Raw genomic sequence first — 14,508 nt, forward strand, 5'->3', positions numbered from 1 at the left:
TGTCTGCTGTTCTCTAAATATCCCACAGTACACGGAAGGGAAAAGGACAGGTCAGGGGACTGCCTTAAGGCACCTGACAGGGTGCTGCACAGAGGTTGGCGCTGCCCTGGTTCCCGCTAGCAAGGCTCTACTCTCTCCACAGGTTTTGCCACTTCAGGGAAAAAGCCAACGCCAGTTCATAACAGAGTTTGCCGTCTTCCGTCCTCTGCCTGTTCACCACGGCCTGCGCTAGCCGCACCAGCACCTACGCCAGCTCCATCTCTGGGTATTTGCTGCCCTGAAGCTCAGCGCAGAGCTGAGTCGACTGGAGCAGGTAGAGCTCAGACAGATGGTTTGCTCCGTGTGAGAGGTTCAGCTGTTCCAGGTTAGCCAGGGCGATAGCCTGGTTCCTCTTGTTCCCTGTCTCCTCGGCTTTGTGCAGGGCTCGGAGGTAGTTCTCTGCAGCCTTTTGCACCTGCCCTACTCCTTTGAGGGCAATGGCCAGGAGATTGTGCACAGCTCCGCTCTGAGTCGCGCTGTCCTTCCCGAGCAGAGAGAGCGAGAGCTGCCACAGGATGTCTGCAGCTGGGCCTGGCTGGCTGTGCAGGAGATACACCCATCCTAAAAAGATGGAAGACTCAAAAACTTGTTCTTCGCCCATCAGTCTGCTGAGGGTTACGGCCCTGTCCGCACAACAAAGCGCCATGTCCAACAAACCATGCTGGAGGTACATCTTGGACAAGATGGCATACAGTGTCCTCTGGATGCGCACAACTGTGCTCTCGCAGGAGAAATGCAGTGCTTGAATGAGATAGAAACAAGCCAGAGCTGGGATGCTGTTCCTCTCCAGCTGGCTTCCCAGGAGTTTGGAAGCATTCTGGAGGATTAAGCCGGCTCTCCAAATTAGTGTTGGTGCCTCCTTGGTGCTCCTGGGAACAAACAATCTGGCAGAGGCCAGTGCAATATTTGGCAAATCCTTCTTGTTGTACAGATAGCTCAAGATGGGTCTGGCATCCAATGGCACAGAACTAGCGTCTCGGCTAAGTAAAGCGGTGGTGAGCCATTGAAGATGCTCGGCAAAGGGCAGCACTTTATCGTTTTTGCCGAGTTGGAGGAAGAGCTTGACAATAAGGAAGCAGACCCGTGCTTCCAAGAGAGCATTACCCACAGCAATGGCTTCCCTCAGGACGTACATCATGGCTTCCACCTCATTTTCAGAGCTGAAAGGGTGGCCAGGCAAGCAGACAAGCAAGGCCACCATTTTTCCCAGCAGGAAGGAGAACTCGTACTTCATGTTCCGTTTCAAGTACGTGGAGGCAAGGTTCACATGCAGTGCAACCAACAGGCGCAGGTCCCTAAAACTCCTGTCCAGGATGGCCATGGCTTCCTCAAAGTAGACTTGAGCCTTGGAGAACTTGACCTTTTTGATATAGAGCTTACCCAAGAGAAAGCAGAGCCTAGCATGAGCCCAAACCAAATGATTCCTCATGGCCCACTTCCTGGATGTCTCGAGGTACAAGACCAGTTCATCTTCATCAGAGAAGCCACGAAAAGTGGAGGTGAAAAAGGAAAAACCGAGATCATAGAGGCTTTGAAAAGCAGACACGTAACCGTCTTGGTTAAGAAAGGTCAATATGGGTTCAAAGGCATCAGCATCTCCCATGTATCCAGCATTGAGGTCAATAAAGAACTTGGGATGATCCAAATCATCCCCCTTCTTCAGAATAGTCTCTTCCAATGTAGCAGGGGTTGATTCACTCCCTGGGGTAGACAGCTTGGAGGTGCTAGTCGTAGCAAAGTCATTTATTTCTTCCAAAGACTGGAACTGCTGGATATCTTTACAGCCGCAGGGAACAGCTTCTGGAAGGGACAAGAAAACCACGTCAAAATTCACTCTTAGAAGTCACCATAAAAGCATCCCATTTTGTCCCCTCCACATACCTGATGGCACTTTTGGGAATATGGCCGTAGGTTCAGAGCCATCTACAAGAAGAGACAAACAGATAAAAAAAAGCCCAAAGCTTTGGTCAGTGTTAATGTGCAGATAAACTGTTCACACCTTACAGATGTAAGGAAAGGGGAAACTCACCCAGCCAGTACACAGAGGTGATGTCAGTGCATGCCAGGTCACTGAGGAGGGTGATGAAGTGCTGTTTGTCATCATTGCAGGGGATGTGTAGGAGAGAGAATTTTTCTTCTTCACTCAGAAACACATTTCTCCTGGGTTGAGATAGACATCAAGGGAAAAATATCAGTGTCTCCCCATCCCCTGACACTGCAGCTGTTCTGTGGAATGAGATGGGCTTTCCCATCCTTCCTCTTCCTTCCATCAGAAAACTGCAGATGGATACAGGAGTCTGGACACCTTCCTCATCAGGGCTCTCAGATCCAGATTCTCCATGGAGGAACCAAAGAGTACCAGAAGGAGGGACCTGTTGGTCTTTTTTGTCTCCAGAAGCCCTTTCTGAGCCATGTTTAGCCCAGGGCCTGATATGTTCCTCTCCTATAATCACCTGAGGCGAGTGAAAAATGATTACTTTGTGCGGGCAGAGACTCCTGCAGCCTATTGGCAGCAAAGCCTGGCCAAAGCTTCTGGAGAGATCTCAAATGGATCCTCTATGAAGGCCTTGCAAAGCACATCACCTTCCCTGAACTCTCACATGGCCTTGAGTTGGGACTTGAAGTCTTCCCTTCATTCTCGTGATTTAACTTATCTAGACAGAAGCAGTAAACTTACAGAGGTTTGCAAGCCTCGATCCTTATGTATCGTGTTGGGACAAAGCCGATGCTCCCACTGCTGAGGGATTTGCCCACAAACCATGGGAGTCCTGGAATGAAGAAACCAACGACTTCTATGCCATCTCCTTTGGAGAAACTCAGTTCATCAGATGCCGCTCCTCTGTGGTCCACTGTGGCGGTGCATCTGCCTTTGACTGGAAAACCAAGGCAAACAAGGGCATTTCAGTGTGAGGCCACAGTTAAAACTTCCTCGCTGGAAAAGACTTGGGGAAGAAGAGACCATGATTTCAGCTTGAGAAGGCGGACTCTCTGTCCCCTCAGATTTGGTTTGCTCTCGGACTAAGATCTCTGCAGTTTCTTCTTGAAAAGAGGATTATAATAAAATATACAAGAGACATGAGTAAACATCACACAGTGAAAAACTGAAACCTCTGAGAACTGCAGTATGGAAGGTGGCCGGAAACATGGAGCTTCACAGAATCTGCACTGTCTCAATTCTCTGCCAGCAGTGAAGTCTCTAACAATGCAGATGTCCATCACACTACATGCCAAATTCACATCTGCAGTGACTTCCCAAGACCAGCATGGTCTGAACGATGCCCATGTCTGGACAAGGATGGCCTGGGGCTAATGACTGGGCAGAGGTTTCATGTGCACACTGGTGGGGACCCTAACTATTTAAATTATTTAAAACTTCAGTCCTGAAAGAATTCAAGGAGAGGTAAAATTGCAGTAGAATAGAAAAAAACAGTGGCAGAAGGATGCCACCAGCAGCCTCAGATCATCCTACAAAGTACGTGCAGTTCACAAGCCGTGTTCTCCGTTCAGGAAAGCCCAAAGAGGCAGTATTCCCTTAGAGCACCTTGCAATGGAGAGTCATTGTTAGAACAAGAGATGGGCCCTTTGCATTTGTGGCCAAGCCCAGGTTCACAAGAGCCGTGTCCTTCCCTGGGGAGGGCAGCTGCATCACACAGGTATCACTCACCAATTGGCTGAGAGGTCATCCCACTGATCTCCTGGGAAATGCCAAATCCCACAGCATAATTCTTCAGGAACCACCTGCAAGGCAAAGGGGAACCTCTCTGAGCAGTCCTGTCCTCAGGCTGGCACTGGGGATAGGCAGGACAGATGTTCTGTCCCCTGGGAGTGCCAGAGCTGCTACAGAGCATGGCCACCACAGCCAGTCCAGAAATTCCTTATAATGGTGTTACTGGGCACAGAGGGTAGTTTCCACCTCACAACTGCAGCCTCACCCCACATGGTAAGAGCAGGATAAATGTGGCAGACTGTAAGGAGGGTTTCACTGTGGGCATACAAGAGGGTGTCTCTGGGGCACAGCCAGGTGTCCAGTGGGAGGTTTCATTTGACTGGCATTACCTAGGTCTTGGGATATGCTTTTTCTCTCAGTTATTCCCCTGTAAATCACAAATAATCTCAGGTATGACCTAAATCAGTATCATACAAGAATATCTGAAGCGTGTCCTTGCACTGTCCTATTAACAACATGTGAATTGGTCCCAGTAATTGTCCTTACACGTAATGTATACCCTCACAAAATTGCGTAGATCTTGCTCGTTGCCAGAAGTAAGAGCAGTTTCTCACCCCATGCCAGCTCATGCATCAGGATCAGGAAGGAATCTTGGCTTGAACCCCATTAATCGGCCAGTCTACTTACTGGTGAAATGGGTGAAGTGTTAGCTCTACAGCTGTCAGAGGCACCAGACCTTGGTGACCCGTCAGTAAGGACATCCCTTCCCACTCGGACTTCTTTCCAATGTTCTTTACATGGATCAGGTCATTCTCGCAGAGCTGCAGGTCTCCCTCTCTTTCCTGCTCAGGCTGCCAGAGACCAGGCACTGCTCTGGAAAAAAAGTTACCTGCAAGTAGAAGGAGTCACGCCCAGGTCAGTGGCATCAGTGCAACACATAGCTCAGCACAGGGCTACAGCACAGCCCTGCTGAGGCACTTTTGAGGCAGTCCCTACATACGCAGCCCCTTCCCACCTTCCTGGAGTAGCAGATCCATATATATGCCGGCCAAGCGAGCTTCATCCACAGTAACTCTGATCTTTGTGTCCTCCACCAGGGCACAATTTAGCCAGTACACCTGGTCAAAGAGAAGCTGCTCCAGACAGTTGCCCACGTATCCTAAGAAACCGAGAGGGAAAGCAGTGTTAGCATCCTCCTTTACCGGGCAGAATGAAGTGCTCTTTGGATGTCTCCCTGTCTGCCATCTGCCACCGTGCTGTGAGGCAACAGCCTCTAACTCTGTTTGCATCCCCAAAATGCAATAGAGGGATCACCCAAAAGGCATCCTCCTTGTTCACTGATCCAGACAGTGTTTCATACATCTATAGAGTAGATGGACATCAAGGTCCTCTTATTCTTCATCTGGCCACCCTGTTACATTATGCTTTTTTTGGTGTCAAAGAATACCGTCTCCAAAAATGCTTCTCACACTGCCTGTTTAGAACGCCCACACCTTGAAAACATTACCTAATGTCAGGTATGTGTAAAACTTCCAGACTTCTTCTAAGGTGTTGAAAGTGAGGAGGAACTGATCCTTCTGTGCTTGCACACAGACCAAGGTGGCTGACAGCTCCTACACACCGAAGACAAATCAAGATTAAGGGACAATCCTGAGACTCTGACAGAGGGTCTCTGTTGCCAGTATGGGAATAGTATTAGACACTAGAATAAGATTGGGCACTCATTTATTAGCACAGTCAAGACCAAAGCTATGCAAGTTGGTTGCCTGGGATTAAGGGGAGGGTGCAAGCAGCCAGCCGAGTCCTTCAGCCAGGAGGGATGGAGTATTTGTACGTACCCATGGTGCAGTGAAAGAGTGAAGAAGCTTCATCCCCTTCTCCAAATCTTTTTCCCTGTGGCACACACCAGAACCACTTTGCCTTTGAAACTCAGACACGCGAGTCATACCCACTGACACGCGGAAAAGACTCTATAACTCGAGAAGTTATAAAGTAGGTCTGTTTTAATAAGCGCGCTGGTGCACGGGGGATCTCTCCTCCAAAGACGTGCACACCTGAACGATGCACTTACCTTGGTTATATGCCGTGAAAGTTACATATTCATGAGATGCCTATACATATTCATGAGCTATCCCGGAAAAGGCACTCAGTTCCGGTGGTTGGCTGCTCCTCCCCTTGACACTTGCGCAGTGTCTCCTGGTGGTCGTGGGCAGGGGTCTTCAGGGATGAAGGCCGTATGTCTTCCTCACAATGAACTTTTTACCTTAGTCCCAAAACTAGTTGTTCTCAGCACATTTCGTAAGGTATCTTGTCCTCGAACTCCACAAGGGGCTTCGTCACCAGATGGTCCTTGTTAGATACCCTTATCACTGGTGTTCTTGTCAATTATTTTTGGTTTATGTTCTTTTACAACTTGTGCTAAACTACTCCCTATATCTTGTGTACCATAGGCCTCTGACTAACTGCCACCTAACAATCCTGAGAGACTGCTTTTCGTGGGGTGCTTCTTCTCCTATCAGTTTTTCCTTCACAGCTCACAGGGTGCTACTGCCCCCATCACCCACAGCGTGGCTTAATGTTCAGTCAAGACAGGCATAGCTTCCAAACTGCAGCTCTGAGGCTGAAGGCAGTAACTGCACCTCAAAGGAGATTCATGGAATCATAGAACGTTAGGGGTTGGAAGGGACCTCTGGAGATCATCTAGTCCAACCTGCCTTCCAAAGCAGGGTCATCTAGGCCAGGTCACACAGGAACGCATGCGGGTGGGCTTTGAAAGTCTCCAGAGAAGGAGACTCTCACTATTGCTGGCACTAGTATGTTTACAGTGTTCCAGATCCTCAGAGAAGCTCTGCAGGGAGCCCTGAGGGGCTAGGGCCTTAAAAATCAGCAGGGAAGAAGAGTTCAGACCAGTAAACATCACAGAATCATAGAACCATAGAATGGCCTAGGCTGGAAGGGACCTTAGAGATCATTTAATCCAAACTCCCTGTCATGGGCAGGGACGCCACCTCTCGACTAGATCAGGCAACACATCTCTATATCCATAGGGATTTTTCTGTATGAAGTCTTCAGAGGCTCCCTTCACCTTGGGCCTGAGTCTGGCACGCAGCTTTGGTGATTCCAGCTCTGCATCCCCAGCTCTTTAGACTCAGCCCAGGGCTATCTGCATGATCCCTCAGGCAGCTCAGAGCCTCCAATATGAGGCTCCTGACATGAGGCTCAGCTTTGCATCTGCCTCTCACGTGTTACCAGTTCATCATTCCAGTGCCCTAGAGAGTCTCTGTGTGCAGGAACACACTCTGCAGCAGCCTTGGAGGAATTTCTCTTTCTCAGCGGCATTTGGTTTCCCACCATACATCCCATCGCACTAGAAGCCTCCCAGTATATGCTCTGCCTGATGGGGTTGGAGATCCTACCTTGAAGAGAGCACAGGCATCTCTCTCGTCATTCTCCAGAGCCCACAGCTTCGTTCTGGCTGCTTCCTGGAGCTGGGAATTGAGGCACTGGGAAGAACAGCTCTCAATGTAGAAGGAGAGTGAAATCTCTTGAAAAGGAAATAGGTAGGGTTAAGGGGAAGAAGGAGGTCCATGCCAGACAGAGCTGCCTCTTTCACACCGCTCCCCTGCAGCCAGCCCCACCAGTGCCTCCAGCCCCCTCCATGCTCAGACAACCCATCATCTCCTTGCAGCAACAAAGATGAGAAACTCAAGGGATGACAGGGGGTCAGTTAGCTGCAGTGTCAGGCCTTGCTACATTCAACCTCTGGAAATCTAGGTGACACCAAAGGCATAATCTTACCTGGTGGAAGGTCCTCTCGAGTAGCCAGCAGCGCCGAGGAGGTGTCTGGAGCTACTTCTTTTGCCTCAGTAGCAGGGCCTGGAGATTCTTCTTTTGCCTCAGTAGTGGGGCCTGGAGATACTTCTTTTGCCTCAGTAGCAGGGCCTGGAGATACTTCTTTTGCCTCAGTACTGGGGCCTGGAGATACTCCTTTTGCCTCAGTACTGGGGCCTGGAGATTCTTCTTTTGCCTCAGTACTGGGGCCTGGAGATACTTCTTTTGCCTCAGTACTGGGGCCTGGAGATTCTTCTTTTGCCTCAGTACTGGGGCCTGGAGATACTCCTTTTGCCTCAGTAGTGGGGCCTGGAAATTCTTCTTTTGCCTCAGTACTGGGGCCTGGAGATACTTCTTTTGCCTCAGTACTGGGGCCTGGAGATACTTCTTTTGCCTCAGTAGTGAGGCTGCTTGGCTCTGATGTCCCAGCCTTACCTTGAAAGGAGAAAACACATGGAAGAGCTGCTGTCAAATTTTGTGGCAGAGGTCTAGGACATTCTGCCTAACTATGCCACCTGAAAGCAAAGCCCATGGGCTGCACTGCAGATCTGGCTGGGAATTGTGTGCATCTGGTATCACCCTAAAGGCTGAAGGCAAGGTCCGTGGAATGGATGTGTCCTAAGTACATGATGCCCTTGATGACTGGCTTCTTTCTGGTTCTGGAGTGGCTTCAAAGTGAGGGGACGTTCCCTCCGTGCTCTTGGGACAGACCCTCACTGAGCAGCTCAGATAGAAAGGTGATCCCAGGACAGAGATGTTTTGGAGAGGAGACCTTAGAGCGAGAGCACTTCTCCAGTGCAGGTGAGCTTACAAAACTCTTTGCTTATCCATTTGATAGTCAAAATGAGATTTGCTCCCCTCTCTGCTCTGGTTGGTATCTGAAACCCAAGCTGCATTCTCATACATTGTCAGTTGAACGTAAACTTTAGCTGGTAATTATGTTAATGAAGGCTGAGACGCATAAAAATCCATCTTGCTCTTCCACAGCTGTATTGGCTGTGGAGGGATAACAAGATCAAAAAACAATTTTTGTCAGTAATCAGGTTGGACTTGGTAGACAAATATGTACCCAGAGATGTGGAGATGAAATGTGCACTGGTTTTTGCAAGTCACTTCTGTGACCACAACTATACAGTTTTTTTAATGAGCCAGCTTCGCTAGTCAGTCAAACAAACTGTTATTTGCATGAAGAATTAAAATTCTTATTTATAGTTAGCAGTAGAAAAGAATGGCCCAAGGCTGGACATGTAATGAATGAGCATTTCTTTGAAAGAAAAAGCTCTACATTTCTGAACAGCTGATTTGAACACACTTCATAAAGGACTTCCTCCAGCAACTCAGTCCGCTTCCGCACATGGGCGAAGTGGAGATGGGGAAGCGAAACAAGCCACAGGCAGAGCTAGGCCTGAGCTGGCTCCCGCCTGGGCAGGAGTTGCCTGCTGGTTGCTTCACTCCTCCCTCCCTTCCTCTCCTCCCTGCATCCTGGCAGACCCCGCCGGGCTCCGTTTGTTCAGCCAGGTCCCAGTGAGCAGGAGCTGAGTCCCCCTTTCCCAGGGACAGGTACCTGCTGCCTTGGTCTTCTTCCGACACCATTTTACCCGGTGTGGGGCTTTGGAGCTCTTTGGTTGGCCCAAGCGGTGCAGGAACGTGGGGGAGCGGTGGCACTGGGACTCACATTTTTCACCTGAGGAAGACAGGTGATGGGGAGAAGCGTTCAGATCCCCAGAAGGATGCTCCCCACCTGAGACCAACTGAAACCACTGGTGGGGAGTTGTTCCCAGTTGTGCCAGTGACTAATTTACCTCCCCAGTGCTGAAATATTTTGTAACAGTGGGCAGAAAACAGCTTTGGCCTGGAGCTGAGCGAAGCTCCCAGCAATCAGGGCTGTGCTCCTGGCAGTTGGGGCTGAGGCCTCACCCTGCTACTGACTCTCCCGGGGGGACATGTGGCCACAGGCACCAGCCCTGAGCCACCTCCCTCCTCCAGACTGCTAGCACAGCCCCGTTAGCTCCTTCAGGCATGCTGGCATGCGAATTACACCTTGGGGGCTGGCAGCACCCCAGGGGATCTGCAAGCCTTGGGACGTTTGGGGTGCTCCTGGGCAGCAGTGGCAGCAGGGCAGTGGTGGCAGCAAGGGAGCTCCCGAAAAGCCAACGGCATGGGAATAAACCAACCCCCTGAGCTGTTCTCTCCCCTTCTTGGCCAAAGTGCCCTGCTTTGTCCTCCCACAAACCCAAATCTAGTGACACAGAAAGCGCCCAGCAAGAGGGAACCCCAGTGGCCTTCTCGGGAAAGGCAGGCGGGCAGCCCCGGCAGCCAACGGCAGCCAACGGCAGCCAGCGCCCAGCGCCGGGGTCTCCCCAGCGGCCCCATGAGGCCTCGCCAGGCTTTGCAGCCTCGAGTATTGAGCCCCACTCGGGCAGAGCAGAGCCGTGGCATCCCCATGGACAGCTTACCTGTGTGCCCCAGGGACTGTTCCCGGTCCTGCTCTCGGCCCCGGTCTCGGTCCTGGTCCCGGCCTCGGTCTCGGTCCCGGTCACTGTGCCGGAGGGTCCCAAAACAGCCACCCATGTGTCCAGAGACACCAGCAGTGCCCAGCTGGGGCTGCTGCTGCACTGGCAGGGGCAAGCGGGCTTCTCGTGGCCCAGCCGGCACCGCAGCTCAGCCCCAGCGCAGTGCACAGCGCGCCTCTGCAGCGGGCACCCTCTGCCAGCCAGGCAGGGCAATGGCAGACTCACGGTATGTTTGGGTTAGTATCCTAGCACCGCGTAGAATCAATGGGCAGCAGTTATGGAACAGGTTCCGTTGGAAGAGGCCTTCAAGAACATTGAGTCCAACCTTTTCCTAGGCCTATCAACACACTAAAATATGTCCCTCAGCACATCTGTCTGTCTCTTAAACACCTGCAGGGATGGCGACTCAACCCCCTCCTTGGGCAGCCTGTTCCGATGGCTGACAACCCTCTCAGTAAAGAAATTCCTCCTAATATCTGACCCAAACCTCTCCTGGCACAACTTAAGGCCATTTCCCCTTGTCCTGTGACTCACCACTAGGGAGAACAGACCAACCCCGCCTCGCTACAACCTCCTGTCAGGGAGTTGTAGAGAGTGGATAAGGCCTCTTGTCCAGGCTAAACAGCCCCAGATCCCTCAGCTGCTCCTCACAGGACACGGGCTCCAAACCCTTTCCCAGCTCGGCAGCCCACTTCTGTACCCTCTGCAGCACCTCAGTGTCCCTCCTGTAGTGAGAGGCCCAAAACTGGACACAGCACTGAAGGTGAGGCCTCACCGAAGCCGAGTACAGGCAGTGGTCACCTCCCTGCTCCTGCTGACAGCACCGCATCTGATCCAGGCCCAGATGCCGTTGGCCTTCTTGTCCCCCTAGGCACACTGCTGGCTCCTGTTCAGCTGGTGTCCACCAACACCCCCAGGCCCCTCTCTGCCTGGCAGCTCTCCAGCCACTCCTCCCTGAGCCTGTAGCGCTGCCGGGGGTTGTTGTGGCTGAAGTGCAGGACCCGGCATTTGGCCTTGTTGAAACTCCTGTGACTGGCCTTGGCCCAGCGATCCAGCCTATCTGGATCCCTCTGTAGAGCCTCAGTACTCTCAGGCAGATCGACACTTCCACCCAACTTGGTGTCATCTGCAAATTTACTAAGGGTGCACTCTATTCCCTCATCCAAATCACTGATGAAAATGTTAAACAGGACCAGGCCCAGTACTGAGCCCTGGGGGACACCACTCGTGACCGGCCACCAACTGGATTTAACTCCATTGACCACGACTCTTTGGACTCGGCCATCTAACTAGTTTTTTTACCCAGCAAAGCGTATGCCCATCCAAGCCAAGGACTGTCAATTTCTTTAGGAGAATGCTGTGGGCAACAGTGTCAAATGCCTTACTAAAGCCAAGGTAGACAGCAACCGCAGGCTTCCCTTCATCCAACAAGTGTGTCACCCTGTCAGAGAAGGAGATCAGGTTTGTTAAACAGGACCTGCCCTTCACAAACCTGTGCTGACTGGGCGTGATCACCTGCTTGTCCTGCATGTGCTGCATAATGGAACTCGGGATGATCTGCTCCATCAGCCTCCCTGGCACTGAAGTCAAACTAACAGGCCTGTAATTTCCTGGATCCTTCCTCTGTCCCTTCTTATAGATGGGTGTTATATTGGCTGACTTCCAATCAGCTGGGACATCCCCAGTCAGCCAGGACTGCTGGTAAATGATGGACAGTGCCTTCATCCCTGAAGTCAACACATTTTAGATGAGGTTAATTTTGCCAATTCTCTCAGCACTCTAGGATGAATCCCACTCAGTCCCATAGATCTGTGCACATTGATGTTGAGCAGCAGGTCACTGACCATCTCCTCCTGGATTGTGGGGGGGACATTTTGCTCCTGGCCCCTGTCTCTTGGCTTGAGGGGCTGGCTCTCCTCAGTAAAAGTGTTTCTGTTACTAAAAACTGAGCCAAAGAAGGTTCAAAAAGACCTTTAAAATCATCAAGTCCAGCTGCAAGCCCAACACTGCCAAGTCCACCACTAAACCATTTCCCTAAGTGCCACATCTGTACCTCTCGGAAACACCTCCAGGGACAGTGACTCCACCCTTTCCGTGGGCAGCCTGCTCCATGCTTGGTAACGTTTTCAGTGAATAAATTTTTCCTAATGTTGAATCTAAATCTCCCCTGGCACAACTTGAGGCCATTCCCTCTTGTCCTTTTGCTTGTTGCCTGGGAGAAGAGACCGATCCCAACTCACTAAAACCTCCTTCCAAGTAGAGAGCAATAAGGTCTCCCTTCAGCCTCCTTTTCTCCAGGCTGAACAACCCCACAGCACTGCAAGCACCGGCCTCACCTGAGGGGATGCCCCACTGAGGCTGGTCCAGCATCCTCCAGCTGGCGCTGGTCCTGGACCACTCTCCCGCCTAGCAGGTCTGACACTTTCCCCATTTCACAGCAAGGGCAGTGGGCTGCATCTCCAGCTCCACACCAACCTCAGCAGAGTAGAACTACAGCCAGGCAAGCTGCAGATGAGTTCCCTGCGAGCACAGACACTGTGGGCTCCTGTGGGGCGAGCAGGGCTCATCTTATCTCTCAGATCACAACTGTCTGAACCCCAGATTTGAACATCAGGAGAGACAGATTTGGCTGCTGTGTGGGATCCCCTGCACTTCCCAGGATGGAGTCTCATTCCTTCTTCGTTGACATGTTCTGACCCTCCCCAGTCTCCAGGACCAGGATTCAGGACCAGCTGTGTGGTCTCACTGCACTATAGGTGACAGATATGTGCAGAGCATCTCTGGGGAGAAGCAACACAGCACCTGCAAAATAAAACCCAAAAGGTCTAGGGAGAGAAGTCACAGACATGGAAGTATTTTAAAGACTTTTTTTTTAATTCAGTTTTTTTAATACTTTTGTTTGTCTGTTTACTTCAACAACCAGCCAGTGCCAGAGCCATCACAGCAGTGACTTGTTTGCTGTGGTGTGCTCCAGGAGCATTGCTGGCTCTCTCAGACAGCCAAGCTGCATCCCAACACGTGACAAGGCACTGAGATTGTCCACAATAGTGAGTAATTACTCCAGTGAATATTCTCACCGGATTCCCATGCCATGATGGGGGCTGCCTGCCACCACTGCAATACCCCTCGTACTTTAGCATGAGGAGTAGCTAGCTTTGGGACAGGCTGTGGCAGGATGAAGTCCATGTTCATGGGTCTGGCTTGGGAAACTTCTAAAAAAAGTGAAGTCAAACCAAAAGGCTTTGCAGGGAGAATCGCACTAAGCAACAGGCCTGTGCAGTCCTAGCCAGGCACCAGCCTATCTGCCCAGGAGAAGGATGAAAGCACGGGGATTGCTAGTTCTCATCAGAAGAAACCAGATGTTGAAATATTGGGCTTGCCTAGAAAAGGGACCATCCTCCTCATCCTCCTTGCTGCAGCTCACCCACCCTCCTGAGCCAAGGACGTTAAATGGGTGCGAAGCGCTGCAGCTTTCTCCTGGCGTGCTGAAGACAAGCTGATGTTTCCCACACAAAGCTGCACAGCTGCGGGGACCTGCACGAAGGTGAGCTTCTGGGACAGGCCAGGGCTGCTCTCCCTGTGGCAAGGACACTGTCTGCTCCTGTCGCACTCCAGCCCTGGAGAGCTCCGTATTTAGAAAACTCCCCCAGTCGACCTAGGGATGCTCTGAAGGTTCAGGAGCTGGAGGGAGAATTCAGATCCAGGTGTAAGTTTTGTCCTGCCTGAGCTCAGAGCACAGAGATGAGTTTCTGCAATGGAGTCAGACACATTTTTACATGAGAGATGTTGCTATTTTGGGTCCACGTTGTCAAAGTGATCAACACTCAAACAGGGCAGGTGTTTTCAGACAAAGTTTTTGCTTCATTCAGAATATTGTTGGTTTTAGCAACACCTGTTCACCAGTTAGAGCCACATTCTTCTACCCAGGGGAAAATAACACTCTTTTTAAAAAAAAAAAATCAACAGAATGCTATGTTTCATTTTCTGAACAAAACTGGTTTCCTTTGTGGTGTTAAAACTCTTTTTGCTTTTATGTTTACCTAGACAACTTAGTGACCAAACCCAGCCCTCTACAAGCAAAGCTATCAACCTCCTGTTTGATCTGAAATGGAATTTTCATTTTGGCCAGCACCCCAAAAACCTCCTGTTGCATTCCCCATCCTGCTGCTTACTACTCTGGATCTCCCCTGGAGACCCCCCCCATTGCTGCTGCTGAAGCCCTCAGCCTCACCTCCCTGGACAAGCTTGGTCCTAATAAATACAGAAGCAATTTCTCAGGGGTCTCAGCCTGTGCTGACTGGGGGTCTTCACCTGTGCCAACTCTCTGAGGTCTCTGCTTGCTTTGCGAACCTGGCACAGCCATGCCAGCCTCTGCAGGCAGTGTGCCAGCCGGCTACACGCCCCTCCCCAGGGACAAAACAGGAGGCAGGGTGACCGTCTGGAGTATCTGTTGCAGAT

At 51.1% G+C, this 14,508-nt stretch overlaps 1 protein-coding gene across 1 annotated transcript; it reads right to left on the reverse strand.

Moving 5' to 3' along the window:
* Positions 1-244: 244 nt before the first annotated feature.
* SH3TC2 (SH3 domain and tetratricopeptide repeats 2) lies at positions 245-10,108 on the reverse strand. Its single transcript, XM_009875126.1, has 11 exons — positions 9,994-10,108; positions 9,102-9,221; positions 7,123-7,250; positions 5,214-5,319; positions 4,722-4,865; positions 4,394-4,595; positions 3,704-3,777; positions 2,715-2,912; positions 2,069-2,203; positions 1,921-1,962; positions 245-1,839 (listed from the first exon to the last, which is right to left on the reverse strand). The coding sequence occupies exons 1-11, from the start codon at positions 10,106-10,108 to the stop codon at positions 245-247; spliced, it is 2,859 nt and encodes a 952-aa protein (XP_009873428.1).
* Between the last annotated feature and the right edge of the window lie 4,400 nt (positions 10,109-14,508).

This window comes from Apaloderma vittatum, unplaced genomic scaffold (assembly GCF_000703405.1).
Source record: "Apaloderma vittatum isolate BGI_N311 unplaced genomic scaffold, ASM70340v1 scaffold12068, whole genome shotgun sequence".
In the NCBI taxonomy this organism is placed as follows: domain Eukaryota; kingdom Metazoa; phylum Chordata; class Aves; order Trogoniformes; family Trogonidae; genus Apaloderma; species Apaloderma vittatum.